Source organism: Panthera leo, chromosome E3 (genome assembly GCF_018350215.1).
Source record: "Panthera leo isolate Ple1 chromosome E3, P.leo_Ple1_pat1.1, whole genome shotgun sequence".
Taxonomy (NCBI): Eukaryota; Metazoa; Chordata; class Mammalia; order Carnivora; family Felidae; genus Panthera; species Panthera leo.
Window position 1 is genome coordinate 9,678,282 of NC_056694.1, and position 20,159 is coordinate 9,698,440.

At 55.6% G+C, this 20,159-nt stretch overlaps 2 protein-coding genes across 6 annotated transcripts in view; one reads left to right on the forward strand and one right to left on the reverse strand.

Annotated features, from left to right (window-relative positions):
• The window catches only part of POM121C (POM121 transmembrane nucleoporin C), a 52,609-nt gene extending 46,825 nt beyond the window's left edge, over positions 1-5,784 (forward strand). For all 4 annotated transcript variants that reach the window (XM_042921037.1, XM_042921038.1, XM_042921036.1 and 1 more), the window contains 3 exons: positions 25-1,641; positions 2,952-3,074; positions 3,512-5,784. In XM_042921037.1, coding sequence (XP_042776971.1) covers positions 25-1,641; positions 2,952-3,074; positions 3,512-3,609 — 1,838 coding nt within the window. In that variant the 3' untranslated portion in view covers positions 3,610-5,784. The remainder of the gene's footprint in view (positions 1-24; positions 1,642-2,951; positions 3,075-3,511) is intronic.
• NSUN5 (NOP2/Sun RNA methyltransferase 5) lies at positions 5,778-19,078 on the reverse strand. Of its 2 annotated transcripts, none has more exons than XM_042921047.1 (11): positions 18,932-19,078; positions 18,715-18,837; positions 18,063-18,240; positions 17,853-17,961; positions 7,545-7,683; positions 7,347-7,486; positions 6,812-6,990; positions 6,419-6,629; positions 6,205-6,345; positions 5,992-6,097; positions 5,778-5,901 (listed from the first exon to the last, which is right to left on the reverse strand). In XM_042921047.1, the coding sequence occupies exons 1-11, from the start codon at positions 19,022-19,024 to the stop codon at positions 5,887-5,889; spliced, it is 1,434 nt and encodes a 477-aa protein (XP_042776981.1). In that variant the 5' UTR covers positions 19,025-19,078; the 3' UTR covers positions 5,778-5,886. The 2 variants fall into 2 exon arrangements, with proteins under 2 accessions (XP_042776981.1, XP_042776980.1); XM_042921046.1 differs by having other exon boundaries at positions 7,347-7,462; positions 18,932-19,075.
• Between the last annotated feature and the right edge of the window lie 1,081 nt (positions 19,079-20,159).

Sequence of the window (20,159 nt, forward strand, 5' to 3'; positions counted from 1 at the left end):
AATTTACTCTCTCTGTTCTTCCAGAATCTGCTGGAGTGGCAACCACTGGGGCCCACACACCTCCGAAGACACCCAGCCTTCCGGCCCCTCTTGGGTCTTCACAGTCGGGACCCCTTCCGGGCACCTCCTCGGACTCCAAATCCACAGCCGCTTTCTTAGGGCTGACCCCTGCTGCTTCCCCGATCCCAGCCACTGACCCCACCAAGTCTCCTCCCGCTCCTCAGGCTGAGACATCTGCCCCGTCTCCCACCCCAAAGCAAAGTCTTCTTTTGGGAATGCTGAGCACCCCACCTGCCGACCCCCCTACCTCCGCGGCCCCTGCCGTGTCCTCGGCATCTCCCATGTTCAAGCCCATCTTTCTGGCCCCGCCAAAAAGCGAGAATGAGGGCCCTTTGCCATCCAGCCCACCCAAGGTCACCACCGTGACCCCTTCCGGCTCCGCCCTCCCTGCGCCTGCCAGCAGCCCCAAGCTCACTTTCGAGCCGATCTTCGGCAGCATCGGGCCCCCTACGTCTGTGCCCTCGTTGGTCCCCTTCTTCAGTCAGACGGCCGTTCCAGCCACTGCCACGAGCACTCCTCTTTTCACCGGCCAGGCCGGTGCCACCTCAGCCGTGGCTCCCACGAGTACAGCCAGCACGTCCACAGACTCTGCTTCGAAGCCCACGTTCAGCTTTGGTGTGAGCAGCGTGACCAGCACCACCACTTCCGCTGCCCAGCCTTTCCTCTTCGGGGCTCCCCCTGCCTCCGGTGCCAGCTTCACCCCGGCCGTGGGCTCCATATTCCAGTTCGGCAAGCCTCCTGCCGCGCCTGCCTCGACGACGGTCACGACCTTTGTCCAGTCCCTCCCCGGGGCCGCGCCGACGACCGCCAGCGGCGGCGGCACCACCGGCTTCGGCGGTTTCGGCGGCGGCGGCCTCAGCACCCCCGCCCCGGTCACCAGCAGCCAGCCGGCGCCGACCTTCACGAGCGCCGCCACCGCGGCGTTCCACATTCCCTTCGGCTCGAGCGCCAAGCCCCCCCTCTCTTCGTACCCGGGAGCCAACCCCCAGCCCACGTTCGGGGCCGCCGACGGGCAGCAGCAGGGCGCCGCCAAGCCGGCCCTCGCCCCGAGCTTCGGCAGCTCTTTCGCTTTCGGGAACTCCGCGGCCACGGCCCCGGCTGCGACCCCAGTGCCCGGCCCGGCCCAGCCCGCCTTCGGCGGCGCCACGCAGTCCGGCTTCGGCGGTTTGAAGCCCGCGGCGTCCGCCTTCGGCGCCCCCGCCAGCACCCAGCCGGCCTTCGGCAGCGGCACGTCCGTGTTCTCCTTTGGGGCGGCCGCCGCCTCCGGCTTCGGAGCTACGCCCCAGACCACCAGCGGCGGGACCGGTAGCTCCGTGTTCGGCAGCACGACGCTGGCGCCTTTCACGTTCGGGGGCTCGGCCGGCCCGGCCGGCGGCGGGGGCTTTGGGATCAACGCGGCCACCCCCGGCACCAGCTCTGCCTCTGGAGCGTTCAGCTTCGGCACGGGACAGAGCGGGACCGCTGGCGGCACGACCCCTTTCGGAGGAGGCTTGAGTCAGAGCACGTTGGGCGCACCCAGCCAGAGCACACCCTTTGCCTTCAGTGTGGCGAGCGCGCCCGAGAGCAAGCCCGTGTTCGGAGGTAAGATGAGGAACGGACTCGGGTGCTGCTCTGAGTGCTGGCCCCGGCCGCCCTCGGAGCTTTGCGGTGTGGCGGTGACTGACGTTAGATACGGGGTCAGGGAGCTGTGCGTCCTGGGGGAAGACGGTCTGGTGGTCGAGGAGGTGGGCCTTGCTGAGGCAGTTTGAGCCGAGACTCCCCGTCTGTGATGCAGGGGTCGGGAGCGTGGGTGGGTAGGTGTGAGCCAGAGCACACTCTTCGGGCGCAGGAGAGCTGGCAGAGGCCCAGGGGTGGAAGCAAGCTCTGGTCACAAACAGCGAAAAGGGAGGTGTAGCTAGAGGATGGAAGAACAGAAGTGCTCCAGGATGATGTGGGGAGGCAGAGTTGACGGTCACACGTGGCCAGGGTTAAGTTTGGATTTAAGCATTGAGGGAAATCCTGGTAGAATTTCAAGCAGAAGAATGAAGTGATCTGATGTGCCACGTGGAAAGAGACTCCCAAGGAGCTCTGATCCCGATAGCGTGCTTTCTTCAGGAAACGGGAGAGGTCTTGGGGAGGTCCGTGTACAGAGGAGGGCGTCTTGAAATGGTCGTTTGGAGAGTGGGAAAAGGAATGTAACGAGAATGTTGGAGAATCGCGGTTACGAATTCAAAGCGAGGCCGGCCCGTGCCGTCACACGTTGTTAATCAGCGACATCCAGACTGAGGTGGAGAACGGGTGCAGGCGCGCCTGTCACAGCCCCAGCTGGTGCCGCGAGAGGGGCAGGGCTCGGCAAGGTGGGGGCGATACTTGGAAGTGCTCGCGGTGGCCATCTGGGTGCTGGGCAGTCCCGGGCAGCGGTGAGGGGTGACGGGGTGGGAGTGGGGTGTGAGGTCAGGACTGGGAGCGAGGCGGCCGGCACTCCCTGAGGCCTGTGGGGGGAGGCGGCGGCAGGCAGGACTGGACTTTGAACGTGGCCACGAGAAGGCAAGAGGACCCACACTGGTGGGGTGTTTGGAAGGTTCCAGTTTCTGATGCCAAGGGACAGATAAACAGGTGGCAGAGGCAGAACTCAATTAGTCATGACAGAGGGAAGTAACCTGGTCCAGGCGGAGGCGAGGGGGGTGGGGGGCGTTGAGTGTCCCCAGGAATGCAGAGACTCTGTTCCTGAGGTGGCCGAAAGGCAGCACGGCGGTTAGCAGGCAGAGAGGCACTTTCTACCACGGGGGGAGCCAGCCTTGGTGGTCCAGGGCTGAGGTGCCCTGTGGGGACACCCCCCAATTCGTCGTCCCGGCTGTTATGCCCTCTGCCCACTGCCTAGTCGCTCGTTTTCTACGGTCTCTTCGTTCTAGGCACTTCCACACCCACTTTTGGTCAGAACACCCCTGCCCCCGGGGTGGGCGCATCGGGCAGTGGTCTCTCCTTTGGGGCATCCTCAACACCCACCCAAGGCTTTGTTGGAGTCGGACCTTTCGGTAAGCAGCCAGCGTGACCCTGCTTCTTTCTGCAAAGAAGGAGGGCGGCGGGGGGCCCGGGGGAGGTGGAGGAGGGGGTGGGTCTTGGCAGGTTCCTGGCTCTGGGGCTCCCTGCAAAAGATCAGGCTCACAGGCATGAGAAAGATGTGGCCTGGCTACGAGATTGGCAAAGCCCAGGTATGGAGTTGAGGAGTTGAGGGTGGAATGTTTCAGACCACTGGAAAGCCAAGGGCAAATGCCTTTTTGCTCACTCTCAGGTGTTCTGGGATTCTGTACTTTCAGTAGCCACCCCCCCCCCACACACACACAGCTGCCACTGTTTGGAAAGCCCGGTTTAAGTACCGGATTCTGTCGGCCTAACCTTCCGGAGATTGGGGTACCCAGGGAGGTGTCCCGGATAGCAGCTGCCCTGATGAGACCTTGTTGAATCTTTCCAGGATCGGCGGCCCCTTCATTTTCCATTGGTGCAGGATCCAAGACCCCGGGGGCTCGGCAGCGACTGCAGGCCCGCAGGCAGCACACCCGCAAGAAATAGCCTTTGTCCCCGTTCCATACCCCCCCACCCCCACCCCCCTCCTTGCCCACATCTGGACCTCAGCACCTGCTAGGAAGAGCCTCTGACCCTTCTAGTTCCATAAAGCAACCTACCCCAGATCTCTGGCTTCTGCCACCAGGGAGGCGGTGGCAGCCCCGGTGGCCGGTTCCTGCTCCTTGAGGAAGAAGCCCCTGGCCTCTCGAGGGAGGGGGCGTGGGGCAGGAGCCTGATCCCTTTACTTGAATGGCTCCGTGGTGAGGCTGGAGAAAACTGAAGAAACATCTGTACATACTGTCCTCGTCCTCCCCTGACTCTTGTCTGGTGTATGAGCTTGGTCAGGCGGCCTCCCTTCCCGCCTTGCCCCCAGAGCCATCTCCTCTCGCCTGGCAGGTCGTAGGCACGGCCCTACCCACACGTGCCGCCGCCGTGCAGTGGATGATGGGAGTCGGGGAAGTGGGTCAGCCCCGCGGCTTTACCTTGCTTGGCTTGCCTATAAAAAGCGGTTCTCCTCGGGTCCCGTTAGGGGACTCTGCTTCCCCAGTTCTTGCTGCTTCGTCCCTCCCTGGTTCCCCGCAGGCTCTACCCCTTTTTAAAGGACCTTGAATCTAGCTTTGCCTTGGAGACCCCAGTGGGGCTGCTCCTGCTGGTCCACTTCCTCTTGCCAAGTCTGAGTCCATGTTTGTCCTCAACCCTCTGCCAGTTCGGCCCCTAAAAGCTCGGTGGCTCAAGACTGTTAGCCTGGCAGCTGCAGGGGAGCTACCTCGCTCCGGGGGAGTCGGGGGAGCGCCGGGAGCGGGCAGGATGTCCCCCGCTGCCTCCTCGCCCGCCTTCCCCGCTGGCCTCCGTGGGGCTCGTCCGCCTCCTCCCCGGGGTTGTATGTTTAAAGCCTTGTCCTGTGTTACTGTCTGATGCTCGCGTCTATTGCTCTTTGAATCGAGTTTGGAGGAAGAATTGAATTGTATGAGTGGCGGCATGTTGGTAGTGCCGGACTTCACTGTTTCAAGTTTCTGGGGCCTCGCTAATTGAATGTGGAAAGTAGCACCGCTTTATGGCTACACGTGCTGACTCCTGGATTTTCAAATGGTGTTTTGACTTTAAGGGCTGGCAGCCCAAGAGGATGGGGCCGAGGGGGAAGCAAAGTCCTCTTCCCTCTGCTGTTTCCCTCCCGCCTACCTGACCCCACCGTGGGCTGGATCCTCCCCAGAATGTTAGAAAACCAAAATTAACCAACCACGCTTCAAAATTCATCCCCCCACCCCCGCCTGCAGCAGAGCCTCCCCTCCGTCCCGTTCTTCCCCTGTTCCCAGATCACATACCCCAGGCCCAAGAGCCTTGCTGCCAATGCCCATCCTCTTTGGGAGAAGTATGAATGCGTGTGTCTAAATTAAAAGAAAAAAATATTTAAACATTTTTTAACGAAATAAAAATTTATTTTTGTATTTAAGCTAAATTGCCTTTTAAATTCCTTCAAGCTTGGTTCACTGAGGTGGTTAAGTATAAATGCTATTGACTAGGAATTAGCTGTATAGTTAAGTTATGCCTGTGTGGACAAGAGGCTCAGACTGTCCCAGGCAGCTTTCCCGAGGGACTAGAGCCCCTTCGGGACACATTCTATAAACCATAATTCTTATTTTATAAATAATGTGACGTAGATGTGACTTGTCCCCCCTCCCCCTCGTGACTGAGGTTGAGTGTGACGCAGGGGACTGCTCCTTCCCACCCCCCAGGAAGAGCAGACAGTATTTACCTGTGTGTGGCGCCCAGAGGCCTGGACCTCGAGTCCCGAGTCCCTGTTAGGATCGGTGGGGGTGGGGGTGGGCACGGGTCTAGAAACCAAGCTTCTAGCGATACCTTCCGGAAGGTAGAGCCTCGTTAGTGTTAGTGTTCCGAGCTAGTTTACCTCAGGTCCACAGGCAGGACACTTGGCCCGGGAGCCCCCAAAGAGGGTGTCCCGGCGCGGCCTGAGTGTGTGTGTGTGTGTGGGTGTGTGTGTGTGTGTGTGTGTGTGTGTGTGTGTACACGTACGTGCACTGGACAGGAACGGGAGGCTGGGACTTTCCATTACAAATAAAGACTTAATTCCTGTGAGGCTAGTTGGAATTTTTAGTATGAATGTGAGATTTTTCTCCTTGCTTATGTCATTAAGAATAAAAAAAAAAACTGTGATCTATCGTAGACCATGTCCTGCTTTTTATTTCCGTGGGCAGAGCTGTCACGAGCAAGAACACGGCCCGGGGAGGGGCCCAGGGGACAGGCAAGTCCACAGTCTCCCTCCAGCTACGGCTTTCCTTCCTAAAGCAATAAAAAGAAAAGAACCTTAAAACCCGCCGGCTGAGCTGCGGGACGGCGGGGTCCCCCCGCGCAAGGCACAGCTCTGCGGACCTGCTCGGTGCAGGGCGGCGCCCCAGGGGCCGCCGCTCTGCGCCGTCTCTTCCTCCGCGGGGCGGCCTCGGGTGGAGGTGCCGGTGCTTCGGCCCGGGGGACTGAGCTAGAAGGAAAGTACCTAAGTTAGAGGTGCCCGGGTCGTCCGGCGTCTTCCAAGCAGCAACAGCCCCCCCCCCCCCCCCCCCCCGCCCCACCCCGCCCCCCACTCACCTCGGCACCTCCACCCGTTCAAGTACGGCAACAAAGAAGCCGCCGGTGAGCGTGGTTTCGGGGGAGGCCCGGAGGCAGCATTCAGCCCCCAGAAAAGTGCCGAGGCCACGGTGGGGCCAGGAGGGGAGGACGGGGACTAGCCTGTGGAGGTGAACAGACTTCTGGGTAAAAGACAGCAGCCCCCTTCCCCAGGACCCCGGCGGGTCCCCACTACCTGAAGGTCCCCGAGTTGTGCTGCAGGGCGTCCCGCACCACGTCTTCATTCTCCTCTTGGCAGAGGGAGCACGTGGAGTAGACCAGACGCTGCAGGGAGGGGAAAGTGAGCGCGTGGCACAGTGCTCGCCGCTGGAACCCAGCCAGGGCCTGCAAGCGCGCCTTGCTAGGTGTGCCCGCCCCGGGCTCCTCCAGCCGTCTGGTCGCCATACCTAGGGACAAAGCCTGTCAGCTGCAGACGGGCCTCGTTTCGCACCGAGATCCCTGCACTGCAGGGGACAACGTCTGCCCAGGGTCACCACTATTAGACCGAGGCCAAAGCGAACCGCTGCCCCTTCCGCCACGAGGTTGCCCCGCGTCTGGGTCCCGCGGCCAGGCTCTGTCCCCATCTCACCGGAGCCGCTACAAGAAGGATCCAGCAAGATGTACTGGACCTGACGGTAGCGCTGGTCGGAGGGCGATATCGCCAGGAAGTCCTCCTCGGCCAGCTCGCAGCACGAGACTCCGGCCCGGGCCAGCAGGGTAGCCATGGACGCCAGCCGCCCGGCGTCCAGGTCAAAGGCAAAGATCTTGCTGGAGAAGAGGGGAGAGACGGGGCGAACTGAGAATCCACGGGGAACCTCAGGGCCCACAGTTCTGACACGAGAACATGTCCCTTCACAGGGACACAGAAGAGAAGGGACAGTGGTTAGAGGGACCTGACCTGGAGACTCTGCCCCAAGGGCTGAGGGATTCCTATCTCGCACCGGCCACCCAGAGGGCAGCTGAGCTTCGGGCTCTGCCACCAACTGCTCTGGGTCCAGAAGCGAATATTTAAAGGGAGATCCTCCTTTCGGCCTTCAAGCCCCCACTGGGTCACAGTTTTCCTCATCTCGTCCTCCAAGTACAGGGTCAGACCCCAGCTCCCTCGGGCTGACCGTGGCACTCACCCCTGGTTCTTGAGAAGAGCAGCCAAGTGACTGGTCTTGTTGCCTGGGGCAGCGCAGGCATCGATGACGTGGGAGCCGGGGGGCGGGGCCAGCAGCACGGCCGGCAGACAGCTGGCCTGGCAGGCAGAGCAGGCCCTGGGCTGGCGCACAGAGGCCCGGCTCCCTCTCGGTCCTCCCCTTCCCACCCACCTGCCCTACCTTGTCTTGTAGAATGAGGTGGCCGGCCTGGTACAGCGGGTGGTCGTGCAGATCCGTCTGGGCTGGAAACACCAGCAGCTCTGGCAACAAGGGATCCAGAAGAAAGCACTTCCCTTTGAGGGCCCGGAGGTCCTCGAGGCTGCCAGGGAACAGGAAGCATCGGCACGTCTGAGTTCCTCCGGGTATGCGCCAGGCTGGCCATTTCACACGTTTCCTCACTTGAACTGTTCATTGACCCGACAGATGCTCCAGACCGCCAGGAAGCGAGGGACAGGATCGATTTGATACGAATGGGCAGCAGAGGGGCGCCTGGGTGGCTCAGTCAGTTAAGTGTCCAACTCGACTTCGGCCCAGGTCAGGATCTTGAGGTTCCTGGGCTCAAGTCCCATGTCAGGCTGCCAGCGCCGAGCATGCTTAGAATTCTCTCTCTCTCTCTCTCTCTCTCTCTCTCTCTCTGCCCCTGCCCTGCGTATGTGCACACGGGCTCTCTCTCTCAAACAAACAAAAAAACCACCTAACTTGGACAGAGGTCACTCCTGGGGAGGCGGGCACCGAGCTGACTGCTCAGGGGCAGGGGTCTCCTAACGTGAGGAGCGGAGACGGAAGCGTCACATTCCAAACCCTCGCGAAGCGGGCCGACAACGATGCTCAGTTCGGAAAGCCATCCACAGGGGCAGAGCTGGAAGCCAAAGCCAAACCCAAACAGCCACTGCCTGGCGCACCGCCCGGCCTCCCAGCCACGTGCTGCGGGCAGGACGACAGAAGGACCGTCTACCACGGAAGGGGAAGGCGGACTCAGGGGCGGCTTCCCAGGATGAGGGGGATGGGAATGCAGGGGAGCAGCGGGGAGTGCACAGGAGCGGTGGCGGGCAACGGAAGCAGTGGGCACAGCACAAGAGAGCCAAGGACGGTTTAGGCAGGGGAGATCTTTCTGTGGCCGACCACATGACACGTCTGGAGGCGGAGAGACCAGGTCAGGGGCTGCTTCTACCAAAGAAGACGGAAAACCACGGGCAGAGTGGGGGGAGGGGGCAGAAAGACGCCGCAGGCAAGGGCATAAGTGACGAGGGTGAGAAGAGAAGCATTTCCGGTGACTGGGTTCGTGGCCTGACCAAATGGTTGTGTGATGGTGAGGTCAGCTGCCAGGTTAAGAGGGAATGCAGAAGGGGCAAAGGTCAGGGATGCAAGGACGGGTTCAGAGTCCACAGAGCAATCCCCGTGCTGCACTACACTCACAACAGGAGGGATAAAAATCCTGATCGGCTCATCTGACAAAACTCAACATGCACTGAGGATAAAAACACTCTCGGCAAAGCAGGTGCAGAAGGCACACGCCTCGCCACAATAAAGGCCGGATGTGAAAAGCCCACAGCTGACATCCTCGGTGGGGAAAAGCTAAAAGCCCTTCCTCTAAGATCAAGATCAGGGATGCCCACTCTCACCCCTGTTACTCAACCGAGCCTGGTGAGCATTTGGGCGAGATCAAGAAGAAAAAGGCGCCCACGATGGGAAGGAAGAAGTAACACGGTCACTATCTGCAGATGATATATATAGAAAACCCTAAAAACTCCCAACCAAAAAAACTTGTCAGAATTTTTTTTTTTTTTAAGTTTATTTGAAAGAGACAGAGCATAAGCAGGGGAGGGGCAGAGAGAGGGGAAGGAGAATCCCAAGCAGGCTCCTCGAGGTCAGTGTGCAGAGCCTGACTGGGGGCTCGAACCCACAAAACCGTGAGATCATGACCGAAGCCAAAATCAAGAGCCAGATGCTTAACTGAGCCACCCAGGCGCCCCCAAACTGTTAGAACTTATAAATGAATTCAGGCAAGTTGCAGGATACAAAATTCATACGCAAAAATCTGTTGTGTTTCTACACACTGACAACCTATCTGTTGGGGGAGGTCACAGAGATGTGACCACCTGTTGGGAGCAGGACCCGGGCAGTCAGAGGCTCCTCACCCCTGCCCCGGGATGAGCATCCTGCTTGCCTTCGCCCCTCCCAGAGGCTGCCTGAGGACACAGCCTTGAGAGAGCAATACGGTGTTGAGACCATCTGGAAGGTATGAGACAACCCATTAAGGCCTCTGTATAAACTGAAGATTCTGGCAGGCAGGTGTATGTTCCCTCGCTTATGAAACCTGCCACCTAGGGGCGCCTGGGTGGCTCAGTCAGTTGAGCGTCTGACTTTGGGTCAGGTCATGATCTCACAGTTCGTGAGTCCGAGCCCCGGACCGGGCCCACTGCTGTCAGCCTGTCAGCACAGAGCCCGCTTTGGATCCTCTGTCTCCCCTCTCTCTCCACCCCTCCCCTGTTTATGCTCTCAAAAACTAAAACATTAAAACAAAACAAAACAAAACAAAAAACCTGCCACCTACCCACCCTTTGGTCTCTCCTTGCCCTCTGCATACAGGGGCCAGCTTCAGATCAAAGGCTGCAAACCAACAACGGATGAACAAGCCTGGAGACCAAAGACACGGGCCTTGGGAAAGGCGTCCACAGAGGAAGTCCGCAGTTGGCCGGCGACCTCCGTGTGGGGAGGCGTGGCCCATACGTCGGCCTGGGGATCGCTGCACGAGCACGGGGCCGCCCGGGGAGGTGCGGGCCGCTTAACCACACGGATCGCACGGCTGGGAAAGTGAGGACGTGGAGGGCGCTGTGGTGGTGGACAGCAAAACAGACGGAGCACCGGGGCTGGCGGACCCCTCGTACAAGGGAAAGCGAGAACAGCCACGGCAACCCCAGCCAGCAGGGCAGTCCCCGGTTCAGGAGACACTCCGATGAGTCTGCTCCTGCCGAGCTCACCGACGTAGCTGCCAAGCTCCAGCAAAAAGCCAGGGAAAGCAGCCAGGCGCAGCTGGTGCGGCCACGGGGCAGTGGCTTTTCCCTGACCGCGCACGAGGCGGAGATGCCCTCCAGTCGGGGCTGCCTGGCGCTACTTCCTTCCTTAGACACCGGATTACTCTAGCCCGCGGGGAGGCTTGGCCCTGTGAGGGGGACCTTCCCGGGCTTGTGGGACCCTGGGAATCTAGAGAGGAGATCTAACAAATTCTTAGGCGGGGCTGGGAGCGAGATGGGCCATCTGCACCCGTCTTTGAAGGCTCTGATCAGGCCACATGATGGCAGGGAAGAAAACCGACATTCTCCAGTCCACCCCCAGCCCCGGGACGGGATGCTGGTGTCCACGCTGAGCCCACTTGTGCCACAAAACGCTTAGAATGAATGCTGGGCAACGCCCTGCTGATCTAGGGGAAGCGGAGCGGTCCCAGGTCCCAGGGACGGGTGTGGGTCGTGGGGAAGAGCCGGGCCTGAGAGGGAGCTCAGAAAGCCAAAAAGGCTATCCCAATGGGCCACGAAGGGTCTGGAGAAAGTAACCTGGAAGCAAATGTGATCTGACCGCATTGCTGCAGGGACCCCACCTGAACAGAGGTCAGCCCGTGGAAAGCCTTAAAACCCGAACAACAATTTCGGTCAAGAAAGTCCCTTGACACTGCAAGCTGGGTGTTCTGCCCCTGCCCGCGAATATGGGGTTTCTCTCTCTCTCCAGTACGAGGGAACACACCGGGCACAGACATCCCACAGGGCTGAACTCTGCAAGCCTCTTACGGTGAATTCACGCCGGTGCTGAGGGGAAACGCAGCTGGGAACCTGTAAACCTGTTACCCCCACGAAGAGTGACCGTCCGACAGCACAAGCCACACAGGGAGACCGGAGGAACTACCTAAGATCTGCGCTGAGTGGGCACTGTGCGCCCTGCACATAGTCCTTCCAAAGCCTAGCAGGGCAGACAGAAGAGCCAGAAGGCTCCTGGTGGGTGACAGCCAGGACCTCACAAAGCGTGAGATCACGACCTGAGCCAGTATCAAGAGTTGGACACTTAACTGACTGAGCCATCCAGGTGCCCCAATGTTGGACCTTTCAAGTGCTCCCCCAAGGTCACTGGCACAACCCCACCATGTCATGGCATGGCGGCCAGAGACCTGTAAGATGGGCCCGCCGCATTAACGCGATAATGGTCACATGTACAGACCTGCCTCTCTCGCAGGACATCCTGCAGGCTTTGCTGGAGATCTGAGAGAGGCTGGGCGGTGAACCCACGGAACATTCCAGGCCCGGACACTGCCCCAAGGTTTTGGGAATCGTTTGGTCGAGTAAGACCCGCCTTGTCACAGACGCCATGATTGCCAGAGGGCACACTTATCCAGCCCCTAAGAACGTGGAAGATGTGTGTGAGCCTCTGCAGGGGTTTTTGGAGTCTGGAGGCCTCTTATTCCCTACCTGGCACAGTGCCGGGTCCTCTATACCGCCCGGTAAAGAAAGTGCACGTGTGCGAGCGGGGATCAGAGAGCGGGCTGCCCATGAAAAGGCAAAAATACCAGTGGGACAGATGAAAGCCCTGGGCGTCCCCCAAGCAGGGCTGCCACTGGAGTTCAAGGTGTCTGTGACTCTGGAAGGTGTGGGGCGGGCGCTGTGGCAGAGACAACAGACGGGAAGGGTGCCCCTGGGATTTGGGTCTCGGCGCCGGAAGGAGACAGAAGCCACGCATTCCGCCCCGTCCCCCTGGGCGGGGGGCAACAGCTTCTAGCGGGGTGCCCCACCCTCCTCCAGGCAGAGCCTCTCAGGAAGAAACAGCACAGAGAGCGTTCTGACTGGTGATCTCTCAGAGCCCTGGCCCTTAACCCTCCGCACGGGCAGCGGGCTGCGCCAAGGGCACTGGCCCCGCGGCTCGGACAGAGGATGGTGAATAAGCCCCTGTGCGGTCAGGGCATATGACAAGACCCGTGGTTCCCCTGCAGGAGCCCGAGGCAGGCCTCACCGGCCTCCACACCCCGGCTCCGAAGGCACTGACGCCCCCTGGCGGTCAAGAAACTGATGCCCTGGCTCAGGTACGAGCCCTAGCAACTGACCTTTGGCAGGCAGTGTGGACTAGGCGCGGAGGAAGCCGACCCACCGTCGCCCCCTGGCGGGACGGCCTGCTGCCGAGGAAGCCAGATTGCCCCGCAGAAGCGGTGACTTGACTTGGTTCACCCGGTTCACTCGGTAACACGACCTGTGTGTTCTAAGTAACACCCGCCCGAGGCAACTGCCAAAGGTGCCTGCGGCCATCCTCCTGAGCTCCCAACCAGTAAGGAATTGGCAAACTGACTAGACGGCCCCTCCTCCAAGCGAAGGTTCTGACTGCGACTTGGTTTGCGTGGTTATCACATCTGGCCCAACCTGAGCTTTCCTGGCCGCCGCACCAACTGGGCCGCCACCGTTGGGAGACTGAAAAAGACCCGTGGAGAGACATCCTCATCGACCAGTGACTGGGGGTCATGTTTGAAAGGCCGTGACATGCAAGACCGGGCAGAAGAACATGATACTGAATGGAGGATCCTTCACCCACACACCCTGCAAGCAGCAGGACCGGCAGTCAGGAAAAAGAGATGTTTAATTTTTTTTTTAACGTTTTTATTTATTTCTGAGACAGAGACAGAGCATGAGCAGGGGAGGGGCAGAGAGAGAGGGAGACACAGAATCCGAAGCAGGCTCCAGGCTCCGAGCTGTCAGCACAGAGCCCGACACGGGGCTTGAACTCACGGACCGTGAGATCATGACCTGAGCCGAAGTCCAACACTTAACCGACTGAGCCAGCCAGGCGCCCCGGAAAAAGGGATGTTGTAACAAGCAGATTACGTCACTAACAGAAAACCACCTTGGCTGGGTGGACTAGGCACCGTCCCTGCCGTTAGTACGTCCGGACGATCCACTGGTAGGGCCTGCTGCCCCATATGCCAGACCGGGGACCCTGCCGAGACACCCAACACCATAAAGCAAATAGCTGCCGCCCCCTTACCGTGGAGCAACGTGCGGCCACTGAGCACGCCAGGCTCCACCACGCCTGGGAAAGGAGTCACCCACTGACACGCACGCTGGGATGTCCCACACCTAGGCGGGGAGCTAGCCGTCTCCCCCGGGATCCCTCTGCCCTGCGGCAAGCTGCACCTGCAGAAAGGCACCCCACCTGGAATGGCACACACATTCCTGGAAGAGGGGAGGAGGTGGGGGTCCCGGTCTGGCACATGCACCCCCCAGTCCCATCTCCTCATGGCAGACAGCGCCGCCTCCTCCCCCCCCGCCGCCGACACTCATGCTGTGGTCAACCTGGTCAAGAAACTAAAGCTGCCAGCCTCCCTCTCCTCAAGGCCAGATGGGCACAGTCTGTCGTGAGGATATGATCATTTGGATGGTGCCTCTGTTCCTTCCGCGAAACTGGAGGACATTCTAGCACATACAGATGCCCTTATGAAATTCACCCAGCCCACTGTGAATGGCAGCCAGTAAAGCCGGTCCTTACAGAACGCTGAAATGTCTCTAATAACAAAAGCTGCCCTCCAAAACAGGATGGCCTTGGAAATTATTACTGCCTCACAAGGAAGCACCTGCGCCATTATCCAAACAGAATGTTCTATGTTTGTATCTGATGAATCCACTAAAGCACCATCTTTACTAAAATCATCTAAGGACACAAGTAAATGCCCTGAGTGATCTGACCTCCAGCCTAGAGGATTTTAAGAAATCAATGGTTTGGATCCTGGGGTTCTTGGAGGAAGAAGTTATCACTGATTTGGGGAATTTCTGCCTTAATCTGTTTTCTTCTGCACGTGCCTATACTGTTGCTGTGGCTTCTGCCTCCAGGGCAGCCAGCCAGCTACCAAAGGAGCTGTCTCTGTGCTCGTGAGACCCTCGCTGACCGCTCAGGGCACACTGAGGACAACAGTCACGTGGGATTTTAAGAGCTTGTCACAGGGGTTAGTGTGGAGGGAGGTCACCGAAAGGACATGACTACCAGTTGACCTGTGAGCTGGACCCCGGCAATCAGAGGCTCCTCCCCTCTTTCCCTATCCTTGGGATGGGCATTGCCACTCGCCTTCTCCACCAAAGGATGCTCCAAGGACAAAGCCTTGAGACAGGGTCATAGTGTTGAGACCATATGGACGGTGAAGGGGCATACCTCATTTCATTGCATTTTGCGCTTCACAGGTAAGTGCGTTTTTTACAAACTGAAGGCGCCATTTTTCCAACGCTATCTGCTCACTTCTTGCCTCTGGGTCATGTTTTTGGAATTGTCACAATATTTTAAACTTCTTATTATAATATTTATTATGGTCATCTCTGATTAGTGATTCTGACTCGCCAAAAACTCAAGTGATGCTCAGCATTTTTTAGCAATAAAGTATTTTTAAAATACATAGTTGTTTTTTTTTTTTTAGACATGATCCTCTATACACTTAAGAGATCACAGTATAGTAGAAACATAACTTTCATAGGCAGTGGGAAACCAAAAAATTCATTCCACTTGCTTTATTGCAGTGTTCTGGAACTGAACCTATAATATCTCCAACGTGGGGCCTGTATGTGACTGAACCCAATTAAGGCCTCTCAATAAACTTTCAAGATTCTGGCAGGTGGGGGCAAAGATGTACTTGCCTTCCAGTTACCCAAGACAAGCCTCGTATAGAAGTTCCCTTGCTTATTAAACCTGCCACCTATCAATCTGGAGCAGCCTGCCTCTTTTTTCATTCCTTCTCTGGCCCTGCCCTCTGTGTTTGGGGGCTGGTTTCAGATTATATCTGGGAAGCTCCCAAGGAGGTTGCAAACCAACATTATCTTGAAAAAGAAATTAACAATCCCATTTACACTTGTATCCAAAAAAATTCAAAGAGGTCAAAGTCCTGTACTCTTAAAACTATAAGATAGTGGGGTGCCTGGGTATCTCGGTTGGTTAAGCATCTGACTTCGGTTCAGGTTCTCATGGTTCGTGAGTTAGAGCCCTACATCAGGCTCTGTGCTGACAGCTCAGGGTCTGGAGCCTGCTTCAGATTCTGTGTCTCCCTCTCTCTCTCTCTCTGCCCCTCCCTGCTCATGCTGTCTCTCTCTCTCAAAAATAAACACTAAAAAATAATAGTAATAATAATAATAGTAATAAAACAAAATTACCTATTCTTGAAAAAACAAAGAAGTAAACAAACAAAAAACCTCTAAGATACTGATGAAAGAAACTAAAGATGATACAAACAAATGAAAAGATAGTCCATTCTCATGGACTGGAAGAATAATGCTAAAATGTCCATACTACCCAAAGCAATCTACAAGTTCAATGTGATCTCTATCAATTGCGATAGAATTGTTTACAGACAGAACAATCCTAAAATGTAGAACCACAAAAGACCCTGAAGAGCCAAAGCACTCTTAAGAAAGAAGAACAAAGCTGGACATACCACACTCCCTGATTTCAAACTATGTTACAAAGGTATAGAAATCAAGACAGTATGGCATTGGCATAAAATCAGACACACAGATCAATGGGACAAAACAGAGAGCCTAGAAATAAACCCATACTTAAATGATCAATTTATGACGGAGAAGCCAAGAATATACAGCAGGGGGAAAAAAAAAAACCAGTCTCTTCAATAATGGCGTTGGGAAGACTGAAGCCACACGCAAAAGAACGAAACGGGACCCCTACTTTACACCAGACACAGAAACTAACTCAAAATGGACGAAAGACCTAAACGTGAGCCCTGGAAGCAGAACACCCCTGGAAGAAAACATGGGTGGTAAGCTCCCTGACATCTGTCTTGGTTTTTTTGATTTTTTTGGATCCAACTCCTAACAAAAAGCAAAAGCAAAAATAAACAGGTGGAACTATGCCAAACTAAAAAGTTCTGTAGGGCACAGGAAACCATCAACAAAATGAAAAAGCAACCTACCGCATGGAAGAAAGTATCTGCAAACCACATATCTGGATAAGGAGTTAATATCTAAAATATGTAAAGAACACTAACTCAACAGTTAACGAAAAAAAGGGGGAGGTGGGATTAAAACACACGTAAGGAATCTAAACAGTTGTCCAAAGAAACAGATGGCCAAAAAGTACACGAAAAGGTGAACATCACTAGCCATCGGGGGAAATGGAAATGAAAGCCACAATGAAACATCACCTCACACCTGTGAGAATGGCTATTCCCAAAAAGAAATAACGAGGGTTGGTGAGGATGTGGAGAGAGGGGAGTCCCCGTGCACCGTTGGAGGAAATGTTAACTGGTGCAGCCGCTGTGGAAAACACTATGGAGGCTCATCAAAAAATTTAAAATGGAACTACCATATGATCCAGCAATCCCATTTCTAGGTATTTATCCAAAGAAAATGGAAACACTACTTCAGAAGGAGATCTGGACCCTGTTTACTGCAGTACTATCTATAACAGCCAAGATGTGGTCGACGTGTCAACTAAGAGATGAGCAAAAAAAAAATATGTAACTATATATACGTGTATGTGTGTACCTACACCTGTGTACACACACACATAGGAATATTATTCAGTTCCCTCTAAAAGAATAAAATCTTGCTATTTGTGACCACATGGATGGACCTTGAAAGTATTATGCTAAGTGAGACAAATCAAACAGAAAGACAAACACTGTATGTTCTGTTGGGTGGACTCTCTTCTTAAAAACAAAAACCAAACCAAAACCAACCACCCAACTCATAAATACAGAGAACAGATTTGTGACTGCAGACGGGTGGGGGGCGCATGTGTGCAAAAGGGGTAAAGACAGTCAAAAGGTACAAGGTTCTACTTGAAGTCTTGGGGATCTAATATACAGCATGGTGACTAATAAAAACACACTCCTGCATATCTAAAAGATGCTAAGAGATCTTAAAAGTTCTCATCACAAGAAAAACAAACTTTCTGTAACTATGTGCGGTAACAAATGTTAACTAGGTTTCTTGTAGCAATTCTTTCGCAGTGTACGTACATACAAAGCCATTAGCCGTCTATCTAAAACTAATGTTATGTCAATTATAAGGGGGCGGGGACACTGCAAAATAAACCAATAGCTGTGTGTTTAAGCATGCTGCTTTGGGATTTCTCTTAAATCTTGAATTTTGAATAAACACGATTTAGCAATTTAAAAAGAAGAAGCTGCAAAGTTCAGAGGGGAGATGAATTTAGTATGACACACACTGTGACTGTGGGGTCTGTTTACCACTCATATGACCCCGAGGGTAGGAACACTGAGAGAAGTCTAGACTGGGAGACACAAATCATCAGGCGAGAAGCAGAAGTTAAGAGTTCGAGAAATTGAGGGATGCATTAGAACATAGGAGGGAACCACAAGAATCCATGTTTAAGGGACAGAGGAAGACAGGCCTTGGAAGGAGAGGAAGCAACTGCCAGAAAAGTCCAAGAAACGGATCCCTTTCTCCCAGTGCCCCCCAGGCACCTCCCCTGGAGGAGGGCAGCCAGGCGGGGTTCTCAGCTCACCTGGAAGCCCGACCCTGGTAGGAGAAACCTTGCCTCTTGAAGTAATCAACCGCATCATCACAACAGGTCTTCAGAGTGTTCACCCGCACAAACCGAGGCACCTGAGAGGCTGGGAAGCAATCAGCAGTGAGTGGGCAGGATCGAGGCCTCTCTTCCCAAGGCCCGCGAGCTACCCTCCTCCACACAACTCCTTCCTGGGAGAAAGCTCACCTGGGCCAGGCTTGGATTCCACCTGCAACAGGTCCTCGTTCTTGCTCACACCTCGATGAACCTTGAGCCGGGCCAACTCAGCCTTCAGCCTTGCCTGGTGCCGGTCCAGCAAAGGTTTCCATCGGCCCCCACTGCCACCTTTAAAGCCCTTTCCCAGCAACAACTCATACACTAGTACCTGGGGATGAGGAAAGAAAGAGAAAAATCCTTAAACGTGAATGTCTTGGAACTCCGTAGTGTTGGAACCGCAAGCGCTGAACCAATCACCTATCCAGACGGCAACAGATGAAAGTGAGGTGTCCCGCCCAGGATCACAACGGATTTACGGCTGAGCCCTGTCCCGAAACCTGTCCCCAGGGCTGCTCAGCCCAGGGCTCTGGATCCCAACCTTCCTCCTTGTCAGCATCATCCATTTGTTTCGGCCAGTGTCCCTGCCACGGCTACTTTGCACTTTCGTCCTTATTTCATCTTCCACTCGGCCCGAAGTTAAAGCACGGTCATCCCACCTCAAATAACCCGGCTTAAGAGTGCTCACCCTCATTTCAGAGGGGCGACTTGCCGAAGTCGCACCGTGGACGGTACCGCGCGGCGACCAGGTCCGGAGGGGGCTCACGGCCCAGCCCCGCCCCGCCCCGCCCCCCGGCCCCGCTACCTTGGCCAGGTGCGGCCGCAGTTTCTTCTCGGCGCGGAGGAGGCCGGCGCTGGTGATCACGGCGTCCAGCACGGAGGAGTAGCGCTGGGTCTCGCACACCAGCGCGTACAGCTGCTTCACGTTCTGCTCGTGGCCGAGAGGACACCGGCTGAGGCAGGGGCCCCCCGCCCGGGCTCCCCTCCCGCCCCTCGCCGGCCCGAACCCCGAACCCCGCTACCTGGAAGCTGCTGGCATACACCAGCCCCTTGATGGAACCCCGCCGGCTCTCCACGCCCGCCAGCACGGACGCTGCCGTCGCGTAGAGCGCCATGCTCTGCTCCCGCGCCTTTACGGCCCTGTCGCGAAGCGTGCCCGCCTCTGCACCGCCCTGTCTGCCTGCACTTCCGGAGTCAAAGGGCACGGAGGTTCCGACCCGGAAGCCCCAGAGCTCTTCCGAGGCTCTCGGGCGTGTTTGCGGCCGAACCCTGGGAGCACGTTTCCCTGTTTCGTAGCTCTTCGCTTTTTTTCTAACAAATCTTTGCCAATCTCATAGACAATGGAATTTTGCTGCTGTTTTAACTTCCCTGAGGTTGACTATTTTCCTATGCTTATTGGTCCTTTGTAATCTGTTATGGTAACATGCTAATGTCTTTTGGTCACTCTTACAGCATCCCTTAGTGTCCTTTGTATCTTGATCGTATATAGCTCGTCTTAGGTGTTATTTTTTCCGGTTTGTTTTTGCCTTTAATGTGGCTTATAGTTGTTTTGGACAACTGTAAATGTTTATGACAACATTTATGAAACTATAAAAAACGTCTTCACTTTTTACAAACTTTGATGGTGTCTGCCTTCGGTGTCATGCTTGGAAATCCCTTCACACCTTTATAATATAGAAATCGTGGCTTCGTTTCTTCACACTTAAATCTTTAACCCATTTATAATTTAGTTTGCACATGATGTGAGGAAGAGCTCTTTGTTTCCAAATGGCTAGCTTTTCAGGCATTGTAATCATTGATTTACGGGAAAGTTTCCCCAGCCTGAACTCTAGTAGGAGAACAGGGATTTTGCAGTATTTGCCTCTGTCCCAAGCCCCCATGTGGTTAGTGGTACATATTGAGTGAACAGATCCAGTGCGTGTGTATCTCAAGCATTCAAGTAGGCCTCCATGGACCAGAATATTCCTGCCTGTATAGTCTCTGTATTGTCAGCAGCATGTCGGCAAGCATTTTGCAAGAAGGTTGACTCTAAAATTGCTGAGTTGTTTAAAGGTTTAACCCAGTCCTGTGCCTCTAGGTTGGTTAATAAGTGATCTTTTAGTGGACTCCCCCAACCCGATCAAATCACATAATCTATTTTATTTTCTTCATAGCATCTGTTCCATATGTAGCTATGATTTGTCCTCTAGCTGGCTCCATGAGGGCAAATCCTGTTTGACTTATCAATCCCTACCTCCTAAACCAGTGTTT

Coding starts and splice junctions, on each gene's coding strand:
- NSUN5 (XM_042921047.1), bottom strand. CDS start 19,024: ATGGCGCTCTACGCGACGGCAGCGTCCGTGCTGGCGGGCGTGGAGAGC. Junction 7,684..17,852: donor TACCAGGGTCGGGCTTCCAG/GTGAGCTGAGAA, acceptor GTTCCCTGGCAG/CCTCGAGGACCTCCGGGCCC. Junction 6,630..6,811: donor TCCTTCTTGTAGCGGCTCCG/GTGAGATGGGGA, acceptor CTTTGTCCCTAG/GTATGGCGACCAGACGGCTG.